The 23,425-nt window shown below is 53.5% G+C and overlaps 2 protein-coding genes across 3 annotated transcripts in view; both read left to right on the top strand.

Moving 5' to 3' along the window:
• The first annotated feature begins 699 nt into the window (after positions 1-699).
• FKBP8 (FKBP prolyl isomerase 8) lies at positions 700-9,900 on the top strand. Of its 2 annotated transcripts, none has more exons than XM_030304802.1 (9): positions 700-793; positions 2,171-2,496; positions 4,639-4,808; positions 4,996-5,084; positions 5,364-5,581; positions 6,242-6,414; positions 8,234-8,311; positions 8,820-8,951; positions 9,369-9,900. In XM_030304802.1, exons 2-9 carry the CDS (start codon positions 2,196-2,198, stop codon positions 9,453-9,455), a joined length of 1,248 nt encoding a protein of 415 aa, XP_030160662.1. In that variant the 5' UTR covers positions 700-793; positions 2,171-2,195; the 3' UTR covers positions 9,456-9,900. The 2 variants fall into 2 exon arrangements, with proteins under 2 accessions (XP_030160662.1, XP_030160659.1); XM_030304799.1 differs by having other exon boundaries at positions 5,361-5,581.
• A 10,044-nt stretch (positions 9,901-19,944) lies between these two features.
• Positions 19,945-23,425, top strand: part of ELL (elongation factor for RNA polymerase II) — a 77,178-nt gene continuing 73,697 nt past the window's right edge. Inside the window, exon 1 of the mRNA XM_030304682.1 lies at positions 19,945-20,100. Coding sequence (XP_030160542.1) covers positions 19,966-20,100 — 135 coding nt within the window. The 5' untranslated portion in view covers positions 19,945-19,965. The remainder of the gene's footprint in view (positions 20,101-23,425) is intronic.

Raw genomic sequence — 23,425 nt, 5'->3', positions numbered from 1 at the left:
CCACCTTCTCCCAAAGCCATGGGTACCTTATCACCCTCTAGCAGAGGGTGCAGGGAGGAGAAACTCCTTCCAGCGGACCTGGTTGCTCAGTCGCTCACCTAGCCACTAATTGAATTCCTTCTGTATGCAAAAGGCAACCTTCAGGGGATTACACAGACCACGCGAGGGTGAGGCGGGGATTCTGTGTGCTCTTGGGTGATCGCTCCCCTTCAGGACCTTGGGACCACGTTCGTAACTAGGGCTACAGGGTGGGTTATCCAGCAGTCCCAGAGCTGCCCTGATGCTCAAGACTGAGCTTTTTAAGGCAATACCTTTTAAGGCTGTCCTCCCCAAATCCCCCAAGGTGAGAGTGCGCGGATGGGGGTGTTTATCCCCATTTTGCAGATGAGCAAGACGAAGCTCAGACGGGAGCAGATTCCCGCTAGGCAACCCGGCGCGTATTGGCGAACAGACTTGGGTCTGTAGACCCTCCGCCTGCTACCCCCGCCCCTGCCCCCGCCCCGGCCCTCTTCCCCGTCCTGGTTCTCGCCCCCGCCCCCGCCCCCGTCCGGGGTGGCGCGGCAGTCTCTGCCCCTTTAAGAACGCCCCGCGGAAACAAGCAGGAAGAGGGTGGTGTTTGCTCCCAAGACGGATGTGTGCTGGAGCCAATGGGTGCTGCAGTCGCAGCAGCGGCGACCAATGGGCGTGGTGGGGGCGGGGCCGGGCGCCCGAGCCTGGTTCCCGAGGCGCGGCAGCCGCGGCTGGGGGCGGGGAGGGGGGCGCAGGACCCCAGGCGGGGGTCCCGGAGCCGGAGGCACGTGTCCCGGGGCGCCGGCAGGGTTGCCCCGGCTGGGGGCGCTACCCAGGCCTGGGCTGGTCTGGGTGCTGGGGCGGCGGGGGCTGGGGCCGATGGGCGGGGCCAAAGGCCGCGGGGGGAGGCGAACCGGTTGCGGGGGGAGCGGAGGGTCGGAGTGCTAGAGGGGGCGCGGCCGAGCGGGGGCAACCGGGGGTGGGGACCGAATGGGGCTGAAGGGAGTGGGTGGGGGCGCTGCTGCCAGAGAAGTGCAGGGCCTGGGCCCCCGAGGGGTGCGAGGGGTCGGGGGCCCCAGACTGGTGGCGTCAAAGAGGCATGAAGCGTTGGGGCCCTGGGTGGGAGGTTGACGAAGAACCAGGCCTGGGCCGGGGGCGTCTAGAGGGCGTAGAGTGTTATGCGATCCGGAGAGGGGCGTCTGGGGACATCAGGGTGTTTACGGGTCGACTGAGTGGCTGTGGGGGTAGCTGGCCCGGGCTGGGGGCGGTGGTTGGGGGGGGGGGGCTGAGGGCGAGCTATGCGGGCGCAGGGGATTGTGGGGGTAGGGGCTGGGAGGGTCTCAGAATATGGGGCCAAAGACCGGAAGGAGCAGGCAGGTGAGGGTTAGGGAGAGGATGCTGTGGGTTAGAATGATGGCTAGGCTCTACCAGCTCCGAGCTTGGGGCCTGAGGGAAGGGGACAGTTGATGGCCCAAGGAAGAGGCTGTAGAATGCCACGGGGGTCTTGATCACTCTTGTAAAGGAGGCTACTTTGAGAATGGTCTGGAGGCTTGAGAAGAGGAGAAAGGGCTCCCAGGGAAGAGTTTGGGCCAGGGTCTTTGGTGTTGGGGGAGTGGTATTAGGTTCAGGTTATGGAAAGAGAAGGCTTGGGATTTCTAGGTGGCTCCCCATAGGAGAAGGGGCAGCTGAAGGTAGGGAGCCCTGGTGAAGACTCAATTCCCTTTGGGCTCTAAAAATAGACTTCCTGAGACTTCAGTCGCCCTAAAAAAATCCCAGCACCCCCTTTGGGCATTTAATCAGATAAGCCCCAGGTTCAAATTCTGCCCCTGCAGTTGCCTTGCTCTGTGACCTTGGGTAAATGACTTTGCCCCTCTGGGCCTCAATTTCCTTTTCTGCAAAATATGGGGGAGGGGAATGTTTCCTACTTCTCTGGGTATTTATAAAGACTAAAAGATAATTAGCTGTAATAATAGCTAACATTGTTTGGGACTGATTGATGTCCACGGCTTGGTGGTTCTTTCCCCACTAGTATAGATGAGGAAATTGAGGCCTGGAGCCCCTGAGTCACACAGCAAGTGTTTGGCAGCGTGGCGAATGGATGCAGAGGAGAATTTGAGGGGCTGGGTGGTGGGATTCTTACCCCATCCATTCCCCCCACCAGGGCCAATTCCCGTCCCCCCAGCAGCATGGCATCCTGTGCTGAGCCCTCTGCCGCGGGTCCTGAGCCCGCTGCCCCACCGCCTGCTGGGGTCCCACCACTTGAGGACTTCGAGGTGCTGGATGGGGTGGAAGACGCAGAGGGCGAGGAGGAGGAGGAGGAGGAGGAGGAGGAGGAAGATCTGAGTGAGCTGCCACCACTTGAAGACGTGGGGCAGCCTCCACTGGAGGAGGCTGAGCAGCCTGGGGCCCTGGCCCGAGAATTCCTGGCCGCCATGGAGCCTGAGCCCGAGCCCGCCCCAGCCCCTGATGAGTGGCTGGACATCCTGGGTAAGGAGCAGGGGTGGCTTGGGTTGACCCACAGGGCTTGGACAGCTCAGGTTCAGAAGTGACCTTGGCCTAGGCCCCCTTCTCCCCTGAGCCTCATTTTTCCTTCTCTGCTATGAAGTAGGTTTGAAATAAAACACGTAACCACGGTGATTGCCAGCCACAGGCAACTGGTTGAGATACTTCATGTTTAAGAATCCCTTTCGTTGTCACATGCACACACGCACATCCACCTGGTGTTATGTCCCTGTTTCCCAGAGCTGCTAACAGAGGCTCAGAGGGGCTGAGTCACCTGCCCGGAGCCACACAGCCAGCACACCAGGCGCTGGCAGCTCCCAACCCCCACTGCTTCTTTTTTTGGCATTTGTCTGGCAAGTGCCTGTCTCCTGAAAATGTGTCCATGGGTCAGATGGATCTGCGGAACGTCCCATTTTGTTCATGCTTCTGTCTGGCTCATAGCATGCATTAGCATTGTAGCTGCTCAGAGAAGTCCTGCAAGAAAGAAACTAGGGGAACCCACCCATATGCCCCACCTCATGATAACAACTCTGGAAACTAGAAAACCTTTTGCTACTGGTACTGATATCTAGCGTTATTCAATAATGTCGGTGTCCGCTAATAAATACGTTAGTCAAACATCATTTTTACACTGTTGATACTAACGTTAAAATAAGAGTGTTAAATAACACTGATACCGATAATACAGAATTGTCACTGATACTATCTTTATTGCTGATAAAAACACTGTTACTTCTAAAAATAACACCAGGTAATATTTACTGAGCACTGGTTCTGTGCCAGGCCTGTGCATCGTATTTTATCCTCACGACAACCCTGTGATGTAATTCCTACCATATCCCCATTTTGCAAATGAGGAAACTGAGGCTCAGAGAAGTGGCGGTGCTTGCCCAAGGTCACACAGCCCCCTTGGCCATATTAGAATTTGGGAAGCTCTTTACTGATATTAAGAGCTGCCCTGCTGTCCTTCTGCACGCAAACCTGATTTTGTCCTTTTATATTTGAGCCAGCCACTTTCTGAGGTCAGTATTTGGGCTTCTATACAAGGAAACTGAGACCCTCAGAGGGTACTTGATTTCCCCAGAGTCTACCCCGATGAGAGGCAGTGCCTGGTTGTAACCCTTCCAGGACACCCACCATTAGTGCCCAGAAACTTCTAGACACAGGGATCCCTAGGGATCCCCTAGGTCATTGGTTCTGAGACTGGATGTAGGGCATGTACAAGTCAAGGAGCAGCACAGAAATTTGGAACATTCTAGAATATTGCAGAATATCAATCGATAACTTTCTTGTCCTTAACTTTTAGTCTAAGGTACATTTCGAGTTATGTTATATTCCAGACTGGTTGGAATATTATGGAATGCAGATAAATGTCAGAATATGGGTGACTGTAGGTAGTATCAGTATGACAAGGCCCCACAGGTGTAAGCCCTCGATTGCCTGTGGTTGTCTTGGGATGTCAGTGGGTGTCTTCATTGCGGTTTGTAAGGGTGCTCGGCCTCATGCCTGCTTAGTAGCTGTTGGCTGTGACCATTTGGCCATTCCTGTGATTGCTTGGGGCATGGAGAAAAACATGAGCTCTGGGGCCATCACAGGCACTTTTGCATGTAGGCCCTCTGGCTCTGTTTAACTTTTAAATTTAGCGATGTGGCGCTTTGGTAGGAACACACGCCTGGCGTCACAGGCACTCTGCTAACCAAGCAAACTGCTCACTGGGTGTCTCCAGGGGTCCCCCCGACTACCTCATTTCATGGTGAGGTAAATTGAGGCCCAAATATCAAGGGCTGGATTGGAACCAGGGGAGGAAGATGGGGGTGGCTCCAGAGTCTGGATATCCCTGCCAGCCTGACAATGCTGGGCAGGACAACTTTTCTCAGCCCTTTGCCCTGGACGAGTCTTAATTTTCTTAAGATGATGGTCAGACAGGCCATTATCATCACCCCTTAAGTTAATCCTTTAATGCCCAGTGTCCAGCCAGGGACAGTTCCAGAGGCATGGGATCACCTGCCCAGTAAGTGGCAGAGCAGCTGTTTGAGGCTCAGCTGAGTGCTGGGGGAGGGGTGCTCAGGGAGCAGGCACCCATCTAAGCCGCCTAGTGACAGGTTGCTCGTCCCTGGTCCCCGGCAGGCAATGGGCTGTTAAGGAAGAAGACGCTGGTCCCGGGCCCACCCGGCTCAAGTCGCCCAGCTAAAGGCCAGGTAGTCACTGTGCAGCTGCAGACTTCGCTGGAGAATGGCACTCGGGTGCAGGAAGAGCCAGAGCTGGTGTTCACGCTGGGCGACTGCGATGTCATCCAGGTGGGAAGGGGCGAGGGGACTGGCAGCTGCCCTGGGGTTGAGCAGAGGAGGCAAGGCGGGATGGAGGGGAGGTGGTGGTGGCTGGCAGGGGCTGGGCTTGGGGGCCGGAAGATGGGGGGGCCGGAGCAAACATGGCATTGCTACTCTGCACCTGAGCCTGCCTGACCCCTTGCCCTTACACACCCAGGCCCTGGATCTCAGCGTTCCGCTCATGGATGTCGGGGAGACAGCTATGGTCACTGCTGATTCCAAGTACTGCTATGGCCCCCAGGGCAGGTGAGAACCTGTCACCAGCAGGGTCCCCATGGGGGACCCCTTTGCCTGCCAATTTTATATAAAAGAAACAGACTTAGGGAAGGGAAGTTACTCTCCAAGTCAGGTAGCTCATGGGTGGTAAGTTACTTCCCTTTCGGTGTACTGAGGAGGGGGTGACAGTGGGGCCAGCTCCAAGACTTGAACCCTTTCCCCCCTGCTCCCTAGCTAAACCAGCATGTCTGAGGTTCGTTCATAGTGGCCGCTGGGTCTGAGTGCTGCTCTTGCCCCATCCCCCAGCAGGAGCCCATATATCCCCCCCCACGCGGCCCTGTGCCTGGAAGTGACCCTGAAGACTGCCGTGGATGGACCCGACCTGGAAATGCTCACGGGGCAGGAGCGTGTGGCTCTGGCCAACCGGAAGCGGGAGTGTGGCAATGCCCACTACCAGCGGGCCGACTTCGTGTTGGCTGCCAATTCCTATGACCTCGCCATCAAGGCCATCACCTCTAGCGCCAAAGGTGACTGCCAGGTCAAATCTTGCCATTCCCCTGCAGAGGCATCCACTAGTGTGCCAGAAACTTCCCTCTGCCACAGAGGGCCTCAGACTCCGAGTGTTCTAGAATATTCCAGAATATGGATAGATGTTCAGCTATTCCTAATCTTTAGGTTAGGGTCCACTCCGGAGTTGCAGCGTATCCCTGATCAGTGGAATGTTATAGACGCAGGTGTATGTAGGAACGTGGGTGGCTGTAGACCGTGTCAATCCATGTGCCCTGTGGTTAGGCCTTTGCGTTGCCTAGCCTCCATCTTACAGACTCCTTGATAGCGCCCTAAGGTTGGCGCTGGCCTTGGCGTATGTTAGAAATAGGGAAACTGAGACCAGAGGACTCATGGAACAGATGGCAGGGGCTGGGCTTGGGGGATCAGATGATGGAGGCCCCACCACTGGGAACTCAGAGCCCCCTTTCCCCGTCTCCTGTGACGGGGATACTCAGAGGCCCTCCCCACCCAGGCTCCTCTGCCGTGAGGTACAGAAGGAGTGGGCCTTGGCCTGAGTCACACAGCATACGGGGCGCATTTCCCCGAAGTAGAAGGCGGCCGTCGCTCCGCAGACGGGCAGTGGTGGGGGCCTGGCAGTGTGGTAACCACTGCCGTGGCTGAGCACCGTCCTCCCACAGTGGACATGACATTCGAGGAGGAGGAGCAGCTCCTGCAGCTGAAGGTGAAATGTCTGAACAACCTGGCAGCCTCCCAGCTGAAGCTGGACCACTATCGTGCAGCACTGCGCTCCTGCAGCCTCGTGCTTGAGCACCAGCCCGACAACATCAAGGCGCTCTTCCGCAAGGGCAAGGTGAGCTGTGGGCTGCAGATGGATGGACCGCCAGCCACGGGCAGATGGGCATAGGCTGCAGGTGGGCAGGCTGGTTCCCCCGCCCAGAACAGTGGGGCTGGTTCCAGACTCTGGATTTGAGACGGGCATAAGCATCAACCAGCCAAGCTCTCTGGGGTACAAGTGGGGAACCTGAGTCCTAGACAGGTGCTTTGGTATGGCCTGAATCCCAGTAATTCATTGACCGAGGCCAGACTTGAATCCTAGGTCCTATTATCCCTGACACTGCGGGGTAGCCTATTGGTGACTGCTCCTTGCATGTAATCATCCGTGGTTCCCATCTTTGTCGGAATAAAAGCCAAGTCCTCATTGCAGCCCTTGGGGCTCTGAGTCATCTGGTCCCCTGCCATCACCTTCTGCCTCTCTTCTTCATCCTGCTCAGCTTCCTCGCTGTTCCTGCCCAGGCCAGGTCTACTCCCACCCTAGTGACTTTGCACAGCCTATGCCCTCTGCCTGAGACATGCATACCCCAGATCCCCCCCTGCCCCCCCATGGGCCCCTCTCTGATCCCTTCAGGTCTTTGCTCTGATGTCATCTCCTCAGGAAGCTCTCCCGGCCACACACCCCTGCCCCCTGCCCTGTCTTCATGTTTTCCATGTTGTCGTCAGCATTGACAGGTGTCATTATGGCTGTTACCTCCCTTACGAGAAGCTGGAGATTTTGTCTGGCTCACTTGGTGTGAAATCTCTAGCCCTGCAAACAGGGCCAGGTACACAGGGGGTACCCAGTAAGTGCTGTGGAACGTAGGGATGAATTTGGCCTGTGAAGATTTGACCGTAATTGCTTTCGCCCCCATTTTTGTTGATCCTTGCCCTTGTGTATATGTGTGTGTGTGTGGTGTGTGTGTGTGTGTGTGTGTGTGTGTGTGTGTCTGTGTGTGTGTCTGTGTCTGCGTATGTGTCTGTGCGTGTGTGTGTGTTGACAGGGAGTTCAGCACCTTTTATCAGTGAATGGAGGAAATTGAGATACAAGCAAATGGTGGATCACCCAGCCTGTTTATGAGAGGCATGAACAGGGCCTTTCTCCACCCAGCATTTTTAAAGCACTTGTGTGTAGAGTTCTGTGTAGAAACTTGGGAAGAAAATGCTGCCCCTATTTTCCAAAGGTTTAAAATCCTCTTGGGGGCAGTGGGATTGTCTGCTAATGTGGTCTCATGCATGTTTGTGTCTGCTGGTTGTAGTGACAGGAACGTTCTCAAACTGATTCAAGCAAGAGGAGGAATTAATAGCTTGTGGAACTGCCAGGGTGCTTGGCTTCAGGCATGGCTGGATCCAGGCATTAGCAATGTTGTGAGGATGCTGTGCCTGTCTGCTACGGGTTTCCCTCTCAACGTGACCGAGATGCTGCTTCTTACCCCCTCAAAAGACCAAGGCTTCCATCCTCCCCACTTAGCATCTGGTCTCTGAGTGACACCAGCATTGTTCAGGCTGGATCTCATTGGCTGGCTCTGAATCATCCACTGTAGCCAAAGCTTCGGAAACATTCACCTGGCTTCTTAAACCAGCCAGGGTGGCGAGGGAGGAGGTGAGGCCACACCCAGGTCTCCTGCAGAGGCTGAGACTGACATGTAGGGGTGGGAGCAGATTGGGATGACACCGCCTAGTGGGGCACTCGTGTAGTCTGAGGGCTCGGGAGTGAAGGTGGCTGGAACCCTGGGGTGGTTGTTGGTGATAGATTTGGGACTAGTCAGGGTGGCCAGGAGCCTGGCAGGGCTGGGTCTTTTGAAGAAGATCACGGTCCGTTGTGGTTCTGGAGTGATGCCATCCATTTCCTCCCACAGGTGCTGGCCCAGCAAGGGGAGTACAGTGAGGCCATCCCCATTCTGAGGGCAGCCCTGAAGCTGGAACCTTCCAACAAGGTGAGCAGACAGGAGATGCCCTTGGGACTTGTCCTGCCAGCCTATCTGGGAAGTCATCCTGGAGTCTTCTTGTTCTTGCTGTGGTTTTCCCTATGGTGTTCCAGCCTGGGGAGTGACAGGGGATCGGTGGCTGAAGAGCCACAGCCAGCTGGCTGAGACCGTCACGACTCCTGCATAGGTGGTCTGGGCTCAGCCCTCCCCCACGGGGATCCCAGAGGCCAAGGGTGCCACTAACCGGGGCCGTGTCAATGTCTTCAGCTTTTCTCCCGGAATCTTCCTCTCTCCTGGCCACCTTGTGCTCTGCCTCCTCCGCTGGTTACCTAGGGGGATAGAGATGCCGGCCCCTACTTTGCTGAGGCCCAGAGAGGGGCAGGTGGAACTTCCATGTCCCAGTGGACCCAGTCCAAAGTGACCAGGGGCCACAGAAAGGCAGAGCATCAGAGATGATGGTCCAGTTTAGATGGTCAGGTTGCATGTTCTTCGCCCAATTGACACCCACCTCTTGCAGACGATCCACGCAGAGCTCTCGAAACTGGTGAAGAAGCACGCAGCCCAGCGGAGCACAGAGACCGCCCTGTACCGGAAAATGCTGGGCAACCCCAGCCGGCTGCCTGCCAAGTGTCCTGGCAAGGGTGCCTGGGTGAGCTGGGGCTGGCAGGCACAGGGATGCTCCCAGAGGAGGGGTAGGGGCTAAGGGTGGGGCACACCATGCAGAAGGAGTTTCTTCATTTTGCCAGCATTGATGTCCTTGTCAACCGGGCTGGACCATGCTGGAGACACAGAGAAGCCCCAGCCCTGTGTGGCCAGGGCTGGAGCAGGAGATGGAACACAATTTCGAGGGCTCAGGGCAGGGAATGATAGCTCTTCCAGAGGGGAAGGGGTAGTGTTCTAGGACAGGGGAGTTTCGATGCTTGAGTAGGAGTTTGCCAGAAGGCAGGAAAGGCATTGTCCAGCAATGGTTTGCTGGGAGGCCTCTTTCGGCCATGTTGGTAGGTGAAGACCAGGGTATCTGTCTTGACCACCCTCCAGCCTTCTCTTCCCTCCCCTTTATCCACAGTCCATCCCATGGAAGTGGCTGTTTGGGGCGACTGCTGTTGCCCTGGGGGGCGTGGCTCTCTCTGTGGTCATCGCTGCCAGGAACTGACCACCCAGGTGGCCACCACCCCTTCGCACACCGTGGACCCCACCCCGCGCTCCCTGACTTCCCCAGGCTCCCTGTCAACTGCCCTGTCTGATCTAGCCCCCTCCTCTGGGGCGGGAGCAGTGAGGTTTGGGGGCCACGTGGCCCTAGTGAGCCAGGAGGGACTATGGCCCTATAGGAGGAAATTGAGGCAGGGCCCGGGCTCCATATCCATCCCGGAGGGAGGGGGCCCTCATTCCTCCAGACCCAATTTCCACTCCCACCCCCAACCCCTTGGGTTTGGTCTCAGCAGAGGCCGGCTTCAGTTTCTCCTTCCCAACAGGCCTGGGGGCAGCCCTTTCCTGACCCAGTCCCTCTCCAAGCACCACCACCCACCCACCCCGCCTGCTGCCCTCTGTCCAGGTTCTCCCTCCTACCCCTTCTGTGAAATAAAGCCTCCTACCCCGCACTCTGCTGGCTCCAGTACCTTCTTCCGCTGTCACTTGGGGCGGGGCCAGAGACAGCCTGTGTCACATCCAGGGTCATGCAGGACTAGAGCGGGGGGTGTCTCCTCTCAGACCACAGCAGACCTGCTTTACACAGGGGGAAATGGAGGCCTGGAGAAGTGGGGCAATGTGTTCCGGGTACCCAGCTGGACTCCGCAGGAGTTCACACCCAGCTGTGGTGGTTACGCCACTGCTGTCCTCTCTGTTGCCCCATCTGAAGATGGGGATCCTGGCAGGATCTAACTGGGTGCTGGGCTGAGACTTCAGTGGCCACAGGGGTCTGGCTGTGCTGCACGCTGACAGCCCCGTGTCTGGGTAGCAGCGTGGCCAGTGCAGAGGCCCTGGAGCAGGGGTGAGCCTGATGTGTTCAAGGTTGAGCAGAGTGTGTGGTCAGCAGAACTGGACCCTGCAGGGCCTCAGGGACTATGGAGAGGGGTTGGGGTTGATTCCAGGAGCTCCTCTTGGTTTTGTTTAGTTTTTCTCCCAATCTGAGGCTGTAGGATCATCTCCTTTAAATGCTGTGTACCATCACAGCCAGAACAGGTAGAGCCAGTGTTCAGGCCTCTGTCAGTGCAGCACCTGAGACCCTTCTCAAGGCTTCATCCTGCCTCCAGGAAAGGAGATCTCTGGGAATAGATCACCGTTAAGGATCTGTCCTGCACCTGTCCCCTTACAGCCCAGGAGGGAAAGCCATTGGCCACAGCCACTCAGCAGAAGGTAGCAATCAGGCCTTGAACTTGCCTGCACCAGGCCCTTGCTCTATAAGCCTGTGGACACAGATCTGTGGACACCGATCTGTTGGTGGCTTGAACCCTCCTTTCCGCCATTCAGCCCTCTTAGGCTTCTACTTTGTACTCAGACAGGAGGGGGGCTCTGTGAGTGGTGCTGGGGTAAGGGCTGTGGGTTGGCCAGGCTCGGGGGACTGGAGTCCCAGGTAGGACACCCCCCCTTTCCTCAGACTTGCTGACCTCAGGCTGGGAAGCTGGCCTGAGGGGTGGCCAGTGGGATGGTGGGCTGGCTAGGGTGACTTCCTGGCCGAGGTTGTGAGAGTAACCACTGCCATCATTCCCAAGTGGCGATCACGTCTGTCATGGCACTCGTCCACCGAGTACCCACGGCGGCCTCATGCTGTGTCCATTTTCCGCACATTCTGGAGGCAAGTTCTTTGTCAGGTAGTATATTGTGAATATTTTCCCCATTCTGTGGCTCACTTTTCATTTTCTTAGAGCAGATATTTTTAATGAAGTCCAATTTATCAGCTTTTTCTACCTTTCTGTGTGCTTTTTGTCAATATTCGCTAAATCGAGTTTGTAGGGATTTTTTTAGGCTTTTTTTTTTTCTGTTTAACGTCTATTTATTTATTTATTTTGAGAGAGAGAGAATCCCAAGCAGGCTCTGTCCTGTCAGCACAGAGCCCAACGTGGGGCTTGATCTCACAAACTGTGAGATCATGACCTAAGCTGAAATTAAGAGTCGGATGTTTAACTCACTGAGCCACTCAGGCGCTCCTAGGCTTTCTTTTAAATGGTTTATGGCTTGGGGCGCCTGGGTGGCGCAGTCGGTTAAGCGTCCAACTTCAGCCAGGTCACGATCTCGCGGTCCGTGAGTTCGAGCCCCGCGTCAGGCTCTGGGCTGATGGCTCGGAGCCTGGAGCCTGGAGCCTGTTTCCGATTCTGTGTCTCCCTCTCTCTCTGCCCCTCCCCCGTTCATGCTCTGTCTCTCTCTGTCCCAAAAATAAATAAACGTTGAAAAAAAAAAAATTAAATGGTTTATGGCTTCAACTTTTCTATGGAGACTACAATTCACTTTCAGTGAACGTTCGTATATAGTGTAAGGTTGGAGTTAAGGTTCATTTTTTCCCCTATAGCTATCCAGTTGTTCCAGAAACATCTGTGGGGAAGACTTTCTCTTCCCTAGTGAGTTACTGCGGCAGCTTTGTAAAAAATCAGTTGACCACACACGCGAGTCTTCTGGCCCCTACTCCATGCTGAGGGTCTCTGTGTCCTCTTTGTGGGTCCCACACTGGGTCCCATGCTGTCTTGAAGACTAGTTTTTTAGTAACAGTGGAGTCCGGCTGAGTGTGTCTGCTCCCTTTGCTCCAAGGATTTTTTGGTTGTGCCCATTATTAGCTGAGCAGATTGAGGCTCAGAAAAGAGTCAGCTCTTGTCCAGGAGCTGGCCCATCACCAAGAAACAATAGGCAGGATTAGGCCCAGGTCAGCCTGCCTCCAGAGCCCATGCTCTGACCCCCAGCCAATTCTACACCTCTCTGCAAGTTATGGCCAGAAATGAGAGAGGCTTTGAATGCCATCACCAGAAGTGTGACGTTTAGAATATTCATTCCTTTGGTCATTTTAGCCTCAATTGTGTGAATGGGGTGGGCGGGGTAGGGTGTCCAGGACGAGGGGCATTGAAGTGTCGCTGAAGACGCAGGAGTCCTTTAGCAGGCATAAAGAGTGCTCCCAGGACTGGCATGGCATGTCAAAGGTGTGCCGGCTGGGCAGTACATGATACATTCAGAGGACAGCTAGGATGGATATTCTTTCATATGAAAACAGGTATCAGTGCCTCCTGTGTACTTGGTCTTAGGCAATGACTCAGCCTTGCCTTGCCCTTGAAGGGTACAGCTCACAGTGGGCTGTGAATTGGAAGTGAGCATGATAGAATGAGCTCTGTGTGTGTGTGTGTGTGTGTGTGTGTGTGTGTGTGTGTGTGTGTGTGTGTGTATGGGGGGGCGGGGGGAGAGGGAGGCACTCACATCTCCTGAGCACTTTGATGAAGCATCCTTTGCATGCCTCCATCACATGTCGTCCTTAAAGGACGAGCTCCTGGGGCGTGGGTGAGGGCTGGCTGGAGTCACCCAGCGTGGTACCATTAGGTCCCTGAATGCCTGTCCTCTGTTTTTCCTCCTGGTTGAACTCACCTTCACTCCTTTCCATGCAGATAGGGCTGGTTCCCCACCAGCCTTCAGGGATGGATCTGCAACCCAGGCCTGACCAATCAGAGCGTTCTAGCACCCTGGCCACAGTGATTGGCTCCACACTGTGACCCACAACGAGCCAATCAAAGCCTTCCCTGAAACTTCTGGACCCAGAGGAAGTAGATACTCTTCTACTCTAGAGGATGCTGAGTTGGGGCTGATGGCCTGGTACTGCTGTGGTTATCTTTGTCTCTATGAAGAGGGTCCTGAGAGTGAAGGCCATCCAGAGAGCAGAGCTGAGAGAGAGACTGAGTCACGGTGATCCTATTCAGCTCCTGGAGCTAGCTGTGCCCCGCCCCAGGTCTATCATTTCTTCACTCTTTTGAGCCAATAATTGTTTTTGCCTGAGTCAGCCTGGATTTTCTGTTGCATGTGGGCATTTAGAGGAGGGAAGTCTGCTGGGTTGTATCAGTTTTGTTCTGTGGCCTGTTGTGTCCTCCTCAGGGAGCCTCCCTGACTGGGCAGAGGACAGAAAGGAGTAATCATAAATGCTTGTGGACAGATGGATGGGTGAAAGGAAGAAAATTACCATGGAGGGGATCGGCTGTGGCGCCATCAGAGTCACCTAAGCATGAAAGTGTTTTAACTGACTTTGAACATTTTCCAGAAGGTATAGCCAGCACACAGGCCACCTTTGAGGAAGAGTCTGCATGGTCATCACTATAAACTCTTTCCAGATAATGCTAGGCCGTACCTTCTTCATTGCTCACGGTGAGGATAATACAGCTGATCGATGAAGCAAAATGGTGGTTTGGGGACACTTGGAGCCCCACCTGATACAGATCAGTAAGGAAGTAACTCAGCAGACCTAGGCTGTCCAAACCCTGTACGTTCCCAAGAAAGGACTGGCCCTCGGTCTGCTCCTGGCAGGTCACATCTACGTCTAAGTTCTTGGGATGTCCTGACCGATAAAAGTGTCTGTTTACCTAAGACCTTGGGCCACACCAGAGAGTCTATGCTAATAATATACTTTAGGGTGGGGCTTTTAAGCAAATGGTATCAACTTGACCTCTGGAGGGGCTGGAGACTGAGGTCAAGCACATGGGTGGTCAGCCTTCCTCCCCAGTAGAAACTCTGGATAATGAGGCTCGGGTGAGCTTCCCTGGTTGGCAGTACTGTGTGTGTGTTGTCGCAAAGGTTGTGACAGGTCTGCACCTGGACGCTCGTGCCTGGTTTCTCCAGGGCTCTGCCTCACGTATTCTTCTCCTTGAGGACTTTAGACTGTCCTTTCACTGTGATCAACCATAGCCATGAACAGAACAGCTTTTCTGAGTTCTGTGGGTCCTTCTAGTCAATCATCAAACCTGAGCATAGTCTTGGGGATCCCCAACAACAGATGTCTTTACTCCCTGTCCCAAGAAGGACTGTTAGCCTCCCCGATGCACAGATGAGGCCTGAGGACCTACAAGCTAGACTTGCTGGCTCTGAGATGCCCAGCTGAGGGGGCAGGGAAGCAGGCATTGGACCCTGAGGCTGCATGCTGGCTGCCCCACCACGTAGAGGGGCTCTCTCCAAAGTGAGTTCCCTAATGAGTCCGTGCATTATGTCTGCTGCAAACTAGTGTGTTTCAGAATCCCTGAGGCTCATTTGCTGACTGAACAACTGAGTTTGTAGGAGGCTGTGGGACAGGTGTGCAGAGATGTGGCTCCTAGGGCTATGGGCTGCAGAAATTTTAAGGTGTTCCCGAGATTTCTTATTCTATATCATCCCAGGACTAGAAGTGGGACAGATCTCATTCCTGTGATTATGTTATTGGGCCAGTTGACTTTAAGACATGGGGATAATCTGAGTGGGCCTGACTCACTGGTTGCAGATGAGGAAATCAGAGGGATTTGAACCATGAGAGGGGTTCAGCATTCAACACTCAGAATTCTCCCTCTCGATAGAGGGAGGCTTTCTCTTACTGAGATGGAGGAGGCCATGTGGCTAGCACCTGAGAGTGGCCCCCAGCTGACAGAAAGGAAATGGGGACTATAGTCCTACAACCACCAGGAAATGAGTTCTGCCAACAGGCTCAAGAAGCTTGGATATGGATCCTTCTCCAGTTGAGCCTCCGGATGAGGATGCAGTCCAGCCAACACCTCCATTGCAGCTTCATGAGACCTTGAGCAGAGGACCAGTTAAAACATATCACTCCCAGGCACTGTGAGATAATTTCTGACTCCCAGGCACTGTGAGATAATAAATGTTTATTGTTTTAAGCCACTAAGTTTGAAGTATTTTGTTATATAGCAGTATATAACTAATACATATATTAGTAATAGCTATTAGCAATAGCTGACTAATAGTGGGTGTTCATCCCAGTGTGGTTTAAAATTTTTTTTTTTAACGTTTATTTTATTTTTGAGACAGAGAGAGACAGAGCATGAACGGGGGAGGGTCAGAGAGAGAGGGAGACACAGAATCTGAAACAGGCTCCAGGCTCTGAGTGGTCAGCACAGAGTCCGACGCGGGGCTTGAACTCACGGACCGCGAGATCATGACCTGAGCCGAAGTCGGCCGCTTAACCGACTGAGCCACACAGGCGCCCCCCAGTGTGGTTTAAAAACACATAAACTGCAAACAACCTAAAGATGTGACAGAAAGGGATTATATAGATACACTGTTGTAAACTCATTAGTAATGATTTCCAGGGGTGCCTGGGTGGCTCAGTTGGTTAAGCGTACGACTTTTGGCTCAGGTCTTAATCTCGCGGTTCATGAGTTCAAGACCTGCATCGGGCTCTGGGCTGACAGCTCAGAGCCTGGAGCCTGCTTCAGATTCTGTGTCTCCCTTTTTCTCTCTCTCTCAGAACTAAACATTAAAAAAAATAATAATAATTACTTCCATGATGATGCTATTTGCCATTGGTCCAGGGCCCGGCTTTTGTGTAAATGCCATTATTATCCCTGTTTTATGATGTGAGCACACTGAGAAGGGTAAGACATGTCCAAAGCCATATAGGGGATGAGGAGTAGACTAGAGTCACTGTTCCCATCATAGAGCTAGACCTTCTGCAATGAGCTGGCCAGGTGGAGTGCACACCCAGGGGCCATCCCATTGGACCAACCAGCTTCAAATTCCTTGGGTAAAGTAGTTTTTTTTTTTTTTTTTAAATAAAAGATTTTTAATGTTTATTTATTTTTGAAAGAGAAAGATCGAGTGTGAGTGGGGAAGGGGCAGAGAGAGAGGGAGACACGGAATCTGAAGCAGGCTCCAGGCTCTGAGCTGTCAGCACAGAGCCTGATGCTGGGCTCAAACTCGTGAACTGTGAGATCACGACCCGAGCCAAAGTCAGACGCTTAACCAACTGAGCCTCCCAGCACCCCTGGGTGACGTAGTTCTTAGAGATTTTGGAGAGCATGCCAATGGCTGATGGTTCCTCCATTATTGTTCCTGGGGTTCCATTGGGAGCCACTGGAGCATTAAGGGTAAAGTGGAGAAGTGCTTGGTGCTAAGCAGCACAGCCCATGGTTGTTGCTGTGTTCTTAATTCTCTTGACTTCTCCAAGTCTTGGTTTCCTCATCTGGCAGATGAGTCCAAACCACTGTATTCACTCCCAAAGGCAGTCGTGGATGCCAAGCACAGAACCTGGTGTATTTTAAGCACTCAATAGTCCTACTGTTGTCTATTTCTCAGATAAATCCACAGAGGCTCAGAAAGGGGTCATGCCTTTCCCACTGTCACACAGGGAGCTGGTCAGCCTTCAAAGCTGGCTCCTCCTGCGTTCTCCATTCAGCAGTCCACCTGTCTCTACCCTCCCCATCCTCTACTCTGACTAACCACTCCTCACCTGCCTTATTCCTGCCCTTCCGTGATCCCTCTAGGCAGTGAGCCCTGCCTACTCCAATATTTACCTGGCCCAGCTCCTGGATAAACAGCTAGGCACAGACAGTGGGCAGAGGGGTCAGTGTGTGTGAGCAAGTGCTGGCATCTTCCCTGTAGGATGGACTGACCCCAGGTGAAGGGGTAGAGGATTCCAGAGTTTTAACCCTTAAGCCTTAGGCAGGCTGCAGTTGGAATCTCTGTGGCAGCCTGTGAAAACTTTCTGAGCCTTATTCTCATCTACAAAACTGGCTGGTAGTTGTGTTGTGAGAATTAAATGAGATCATTTATTCATTCAACACTCATTTCCTGAGCAGCTACTCCATGCTAGGCCCTGGGCTGAGGGTGTTCAATGAAGAAATATAGAGAAAGGGACCCAGGTTTTAGAGGCAGGGTGAAGGGTAATCAGGAGGGCTCTGGGTCAGAAAGATCTTAAGTTCAAGTTCTAGCCAGCCCACTCATTGGCAGGGCCAATACCCTTGAGTGCTTGCCTCATGCCTCTGAGCCTTAGTTTCTCCATTTGTAAATGGAGATGTTAATGGCAGTGACAGGAAAAGGTTTCAAGGAGTCTAGCATGGCCTTGGGGTCAGCAGTTCATGGTCAGATGATAGTGCCAACTTGGCAGCGGTGGGCAGATCTAAGGAGATCACCTGAGTAGAGATAGACAGAAGGCCCCTGAACTTCACCTTCCTCTCTCACCTTAAAATCTTCATCCTATGACTACTGTCTGTAATTATATTGAAGGGAAAAAGAAAACAAATCAAGAACTTTCCACAGGTTAGGATACCCAGGAGCCCAGGAGAAGCTTGCCTGGACAAGCCAGACCTGGTCTCCAGCCTCAGTTTCCCCACCTGTAAAATGAGAGATTGATAAAATGGCAGTTCCTGTGAAAAAACAGTCTGGCAGGTCCTTGAAAGGTTAAACAATTACCATAGAACCTAATAATTTCACTCTTAGGTTTAGACCCAACAGAGGGGGAAATATTTGTCCACACGAAAGCTTGTACACTGAGTGTTCACAGCAGCACTACTTATAATAGTCAAATGGTGGAAACAACCTAAATGTCCATCAGTGGATGAATGAGTAAACAAAATGTGGCCCATCCACACAATGGAATGTTAGTCATAAAAGTGAATGAATTATTGATACATGCTACAATGGGACCAGCCTTGAATATATTAACCTTGAAAACGAAACAGCCAGTTATTTTACCAATGAAATGGGTTTATTCAGGAATAGCAGAAGAATTGCAACTCAGGACATGCAAGCTAGGGTATCGGCAAAACCAAACAAAAGAGATGAAACATTACCTCCTAGAGAAAAGAGAGGAAGTTGGGAGGGGCTGCCTTGAATGAAAGTCCATTGGAGGAAAGTCAAGGTAGTGAGTTTCTCATTGGGTGAGTTGTGGCAGTGTCTTATTGGCTGGGCTATTGCTGGGTGAGGAGAAAATCATCCTTTGTCCTGCTGGGGTATAGTAAAGTAGACGTCTTCCTGTTGGGGTCTGCAATTAACAATGAGTCAGTAGGGCACAGAGCTCCTTCTTCTGACCTCCTGACTCTATTTTAAATGAGGTTGCCTTCATTCACTTTCACAAAAACATCATGCTGAGTCTTTCACTGAGTGCCAGTCACAGAAGTTCACATATGGTATGATTCCATTGATATGAAATGTTCAGAATAAGTAAAACCATAGACACAGAAAGTAGGTTACTGGTTGCAGGGGCTGGGGAGGGGGGATGGGGAGTGACTAGTGGGTAGGGGTTTTCTTTTATAAAGATTTTAATTTGGGGGGCACCTGGGTGGCTCAGTTGGTTAAGCATCTGACTCAATTCTGGCTCAGGTCATGATCTCATGGTTCATGGGTTCCAGCCCTGTGTCCTGCTTCGCGCTGGATGTGGAACCTGCTTAGGATTCCCTCTCTCCCCCTCTTTCTGCTCCTCCTCCCCTCAAAAAATTAATTGAAATATTTTATTTATTTTTAAATGTTTTTTTTATTATTTTTTTATTTTTGAGAGAGAGAGATCACGAGCGGGGAAGGTCCAGAGAGAGAGGGGAACAGAGGACCGGAAGCAGTTTCCGTGATGAACCGCACACTTCATGGGCTGAGCCAGCCAGGTGCCTGGTGTACGGGTTTTCTTTAGAGATGACGAAAATTTCCCCAGATGAGATAATTGTGGCTGCACAGCATTGTGAATGTATTAAACGCCACTGAATAGCACACTTTAAATGGGTTAATCTTATGATACATAAAATTTTTGTTTATGTTAACCTTTTTTAATGTTTATTTTTGAGAGAGAGAGAGAGACAGTGTGAGCAGGAGAGGGGCAGAGAGAGAAGCAGACTCCAGGCTCTGAGCTGTCAGCACAGAGACCGGTGCGGAGCTGGAACTTACGAACCTTGAGATCATGACGTGAGCCAAAGTCCAAGGCTTAACCTACTGAGCCATCCATCCAGGTGCCCCCATAAAGTGTTTTCTTAAAATGGGAAAGCTGCACAACCACCGTATTTCAGGAACCTTGGGGATGTAGAATTTTATTCTAATAAAAGTCTACTTTTATCATGAGCAAAATTTCCTGCTTCCCCATCACCCCCAATTCCCTAACAGCCCGGGCCAGGGAATCCCATCTACTTACCTTAAGGGAAGCCCCACTAGCCCAACCCAGCGTCCAACGCGCGCTCGGTTTGCATAGTCACGCCCATTCACCGGGCCAATAGCCAGCCCCGCCCCCCACGTGTTTTGCACCGGCCCCGCCCCCTTCACGCACAGGCTACCGCTCTCAACAGAAACCAAAGGCGGTAGGTTTGGTGCGACTTCATAAATAATGCATCACGTCAGCGGCCAGTGAGGCGTGGCTTCGGCCGGCCTGGCTGAGTCAGGGCCATGAATAATGTATATTGAGGCGGGGCCTGGAGGGGTGCGCGTGTCGGGGCGGAGTCCGGGCACGGAAGTGACCCTCTCCGGGGCCTTGAGAGGTGGGGCCATCCACACTTCATGAATATACAGCACCTGGGGCGGTGACTGTGAGCTTCGCCAGGCCCACAGGGGGCGCGACCAGCTGCGTTCATGAATAATGCAGCAGTCGGCCGGCCGTGCAGAGGCTACTGTGGGCCTCGCTAGATCCAGAGGGGGTGTGGCCAGCCGCGTCTCATGAATAATGCAGCGCGTCAGCGGGCGGCGGGGCGGGGCGTGGCCGGCGCTCCGGCGCTGGAACCGGGAAGGGGGGGCGGGGGAGCGATGGTCGCAAGATGGCGGCGCTGAAGGAGGATCGGAGCTACGGGCTGTCCTGCGGGCGGGTGAGCGACGGCAGCAAGGTGTCTGTGTTCCACGTGAAGCTTACCGACAGTGCCCTGAGGGCCTTCGAGAGCTACCGCTCCAGCCAGGTGAGCGGCGTGGAGCCCGGCGCGGCCGTCGGAGAAGTCGAAGCGCAGGCCGGCCTCACGCGCCCCTCGCGGAGGCGTCCTGGCCTGGGGGCGCGGGGTCCGGCGTCCCGGGTGCTGTTCTCGGGTCCCTGGGCCGACAGGTCGCGGGGTGGGCACCTGTCCAGCTTGGAGCGCGGGGAACTGCGTTCCTTTACGGCGCTGGGAGGTGACACTGGCGGGCGGCCCGAGGCGGCCGAGGGACCCGGAGCTCGCGCGTCTGGTCCGGGGGTGGGGGTGGGCGACTAAGTCGGCACCCGGAGGCTCCAGAGCCTTTCCCGGCTCACCTAGCACCTGGGCAGGAACTGAGCTGTTCACCTGGCCGGAGGACAGGGTGGAGGGGAAGCTTGGGGCTTCTCCGTCTGGGTGCCAGGCAGGGTGGATCAGTGGGGCACCGCTGTCGGGGCACCTGTGGAGATCCTGTTCCGTTTGTGTGGGGAAGCTGTGTTTTCATTGGGAGGGCCGGCTTTGACACCAATGGAGCCCTTGGAATTGGGCTCACTGTTGGTTTTTGGGAAGGGGCGTTTGGGCAGAAACTGACAGCTTGTTTCCAACTCCCCTACTCCTCGCAGGTGACCCTGCCTTACTGGACATTTTTAGAGAGTGGGAATGTTTTGGGGGGAAGAAGGTGTGTATGTGGGGGGTCGCTGGCATGGTGCCTTTCCCAGGCTGGGAGCCCTTTGTGGGCACCTAGCTGCTGACTCTCAAACTTCTCAGGGGCTGATTTGGGCCCATCTGGGGAAGTTAGAGGCGTTTCACTTCTGCCACCTGGCTCAGTGTGCGTGGGTTGGGGGGAGGCTGCAGTACACCTTCTTTCAGGCCCGATTTGGGGGCACATCTGGGACCCTGATCAGAAACTTGCTTCTTCCCATTTCTGTTTGCGTCATGGCGCCCTCCGTCTGTGTTGGGACAGAAGTTGCAGGTGCCCGGAGTGGTCAGGACCTGAGGAGAAGAAGTGGCTTGGGAGCCCTTTTCCTTGTTGCCTGGAAAGTGGGGACTTTGCAGTCATAAAGTGGCTGGGGAGGGGTCTGGTGTCCGGCTCGTGGAGGCCCTGCTCCATGTGTGCATGTGTGTGTGTGTGTGTGTTTGTGTATACTGGGAATGGGGGGGCCGAGGGCGGGTGAGGAGAGAGACTAACTAGGAAGGAATGTGGCTTTCTTCCTGCCCCAGACTTGTTCAGCACCATTAGCTAAGCCGGGAATTTCTTCCCCTGTTAACGTTCCCACCACTTTCCTGGTGCCCACCCTTCCCGTGCTTCTTCCCACTTTTTTTTTTTTTTTTTTTTTTTTTGGGCAGTTTCCTTCCTGTCCTGGTGTCACAGTTTCCCATTCACAGAAGAGGTCTCTTTTTTTTAGAAGAGCGAGTTCTCCCCTTGTCAAAAGGATTCCTCAAGATGAGGCTAAGGTGCCCTTGCAGGTGAGGAGGAGGTGGTGGGGACACTGTGTCCAGCTTAAGTCTCCTTTCCTTGTGGCATTCCAGTCTGGAGTCTTTTCCCTAGGCAGTTCTGACTTGTCCTGCAGGAAGGCGGGCTTTCCTCGAAACAGCTGGGGGAGAGCTCATGAGTCATGTAAATAAGGTGAACTTGGTACCTGGTCACTTAAGAGCCCCGCCTTCCCTGCCATGCTGCCCTTGCTTGATCTAGTTGTCCGGAAGGTCTGCCTATGTGTCCACCTCATGCTGTCATACTGCTATTTTTAATTTAGGGTGTTGGTTACATCCCCTAAGCAAGCTGGATCTTCCTCATGTGAGGGTGAAGGTAACTACAGACTCCAGCTCATCCCCCTCGAAGCACAGCTTCGAAGCACACTGTGTATGACAGTGTTGATCAGCCAGGAGGGGCTCCCTCAAAGAACTTCTCCAAGCCAGTTGGGGCATCTAGGCCAGCTGGACTAAACTTTGAGGGTGACCCAAATTTGAGTTTTTCTCGGAAGCTGACTGATAATTTAAGTTACTTGGCAATTTCATATTTAATATTACTTGTTGGGCATTGTAGAGGATTGAGCTAAAATCAGGGCGGCTTGGGTGCTTTTGGGTGGTGGGCATGGGGACGGTGACTTGAAGAACTGGTCTGTGCGGCCAGAGAAGTGTAGGGGTTACTAACAAAACCTCTTATGTGCAGTTGTCAATCGTGTCTGGAGTTTTCTATTCTGTAGCACTGTGGTTATTATATGGTTTGTCAGTAGCAACTTGTGGAGAGGGTTTTTATTTTTACTTTTAATTGCAAAGAGACTTTCACAGACTCAGATGTGGCAGGGGACTGGAGAGGAAGTTACTGCGAAATTTTCTCTGTGGCCGAAGAGAGCCTGTAATCCTAGCTGTTGGAGGAGCCTGAGTAGAAGTCCCCCATGGTTTCTCTCTCCAGAGGGGTGTGGAGTGTGAGCTGCCTTTGTGTAGACCTAGTGGCCAGTCTGGAATGTAGCAGAAGGTAATATACACAGCTGCCACCGTCTAGACTTAGGCTTCGTGAAGCTTCTTCTTGAATATAAAAACTCGAGTGAGTCCCGAGGCAGCTATGCCTGTAGATCTCCCATTTCACTGTGGGCTACTTCTGGGAGAGAAGTGGGCGGAGGTATAGATCCATCCTTCCAAGATAGCATCATGCACCTGCTTAGAGAAGTGTTCCCTGGCCACTCTGAGGAAGTGACCCTCCTTGGGGCACCTGCCTCAACCACCTGGGTATTTCTGTTGCTGGGTGACCTTCTCTCCTGGTTTATAAGCTCCTCGGTGGAGAGGAGCATATTGTCGTTAAGGAAAAATTGAGGACCCAAGGAGGGGCTCAAGATGCCTGAAGATTGTAGTCTATCTGAGTTTGAATCTTGGTTCTACCTGCTTGAGGCCTTGGGCTAGTGAGTGACCCCTCCCAGTCAAGATTCCTCCCCTTTGGGGCTATGAGGATTCCGGTGCCTGATCCTCTCCCAGCTCTGGATCCTTCTTGTCCTCAGGACTGTGCATATTCCAGTATCTGACCCTTCCCAGCTCTGACTCTTTCTTCTTGCAGGGTTGCAAGGTCCTACTGCCCGACCCTTTTTTGAGCTCTGGATTCTTCTTCTCTTAGCTGGGAGGTTCCTAGTGTCTGGCCATGTCTGAGCTCTAGATCTTTCTCCTCAAGACTGTGAGGGTCCCAGTACCCAACCCCTCCCAGTTCCAGATCCTTCTGTCAGGGCTGTGAGGGTCCCAGTGCCCTGCCCTCTCTCAGCTCTGGCTCCTTCTTCTCTTAAGGCTGTGAGGATTCTGTTGACATGTGTGTGGCCATCAGTGCAGCCCTAACACCCCCAACCTCCCTCCTCCC

Source organism: Lynx canadensis, chromosome A2 (assembly GCF_007474595.2).
Source record: "Lynx canadensis isolate LIC74 chromosome A2, mLynCan4.pri.v2, whole genome shotgun sequence".
NCBI lineage: Eukaryota > Metazoa > Chordata > Mammalia > Carnivora > Felidae > Lynx > Lynx canadensis.
The sequence above is the reverse complement of the archived record's forward strand: the minus strand, read 5'-3'. Positions and strand labels throughout refer to the sequence as shown.

Excerpts from the sequence above, each read along its gene's own strand:
- FKBP8 (XM_030304799.1), top strand. The coding sequence starts at position 2,196 with ATGGCATCCTGTGCTGAGCCCTCTGCCGCGGGTCCTGAGCCCGCTGCC. Across the intron at positions 4,809-4,995 it reads GCGACTGCGATGTCATCCAG|GCCCTGGATCTCAGCGTTCC; the intron begins GTGGGAAGGGGC and ends TTACACACCCAG. Across the intron at positions 8,952-9,368 it reads GTCCTGGCAAGGGTGCCTGG|TCCATCCCATGGAAGTGGCT; the intron begins GTGAGCTGGGGC and ends CTTTATCCACAG.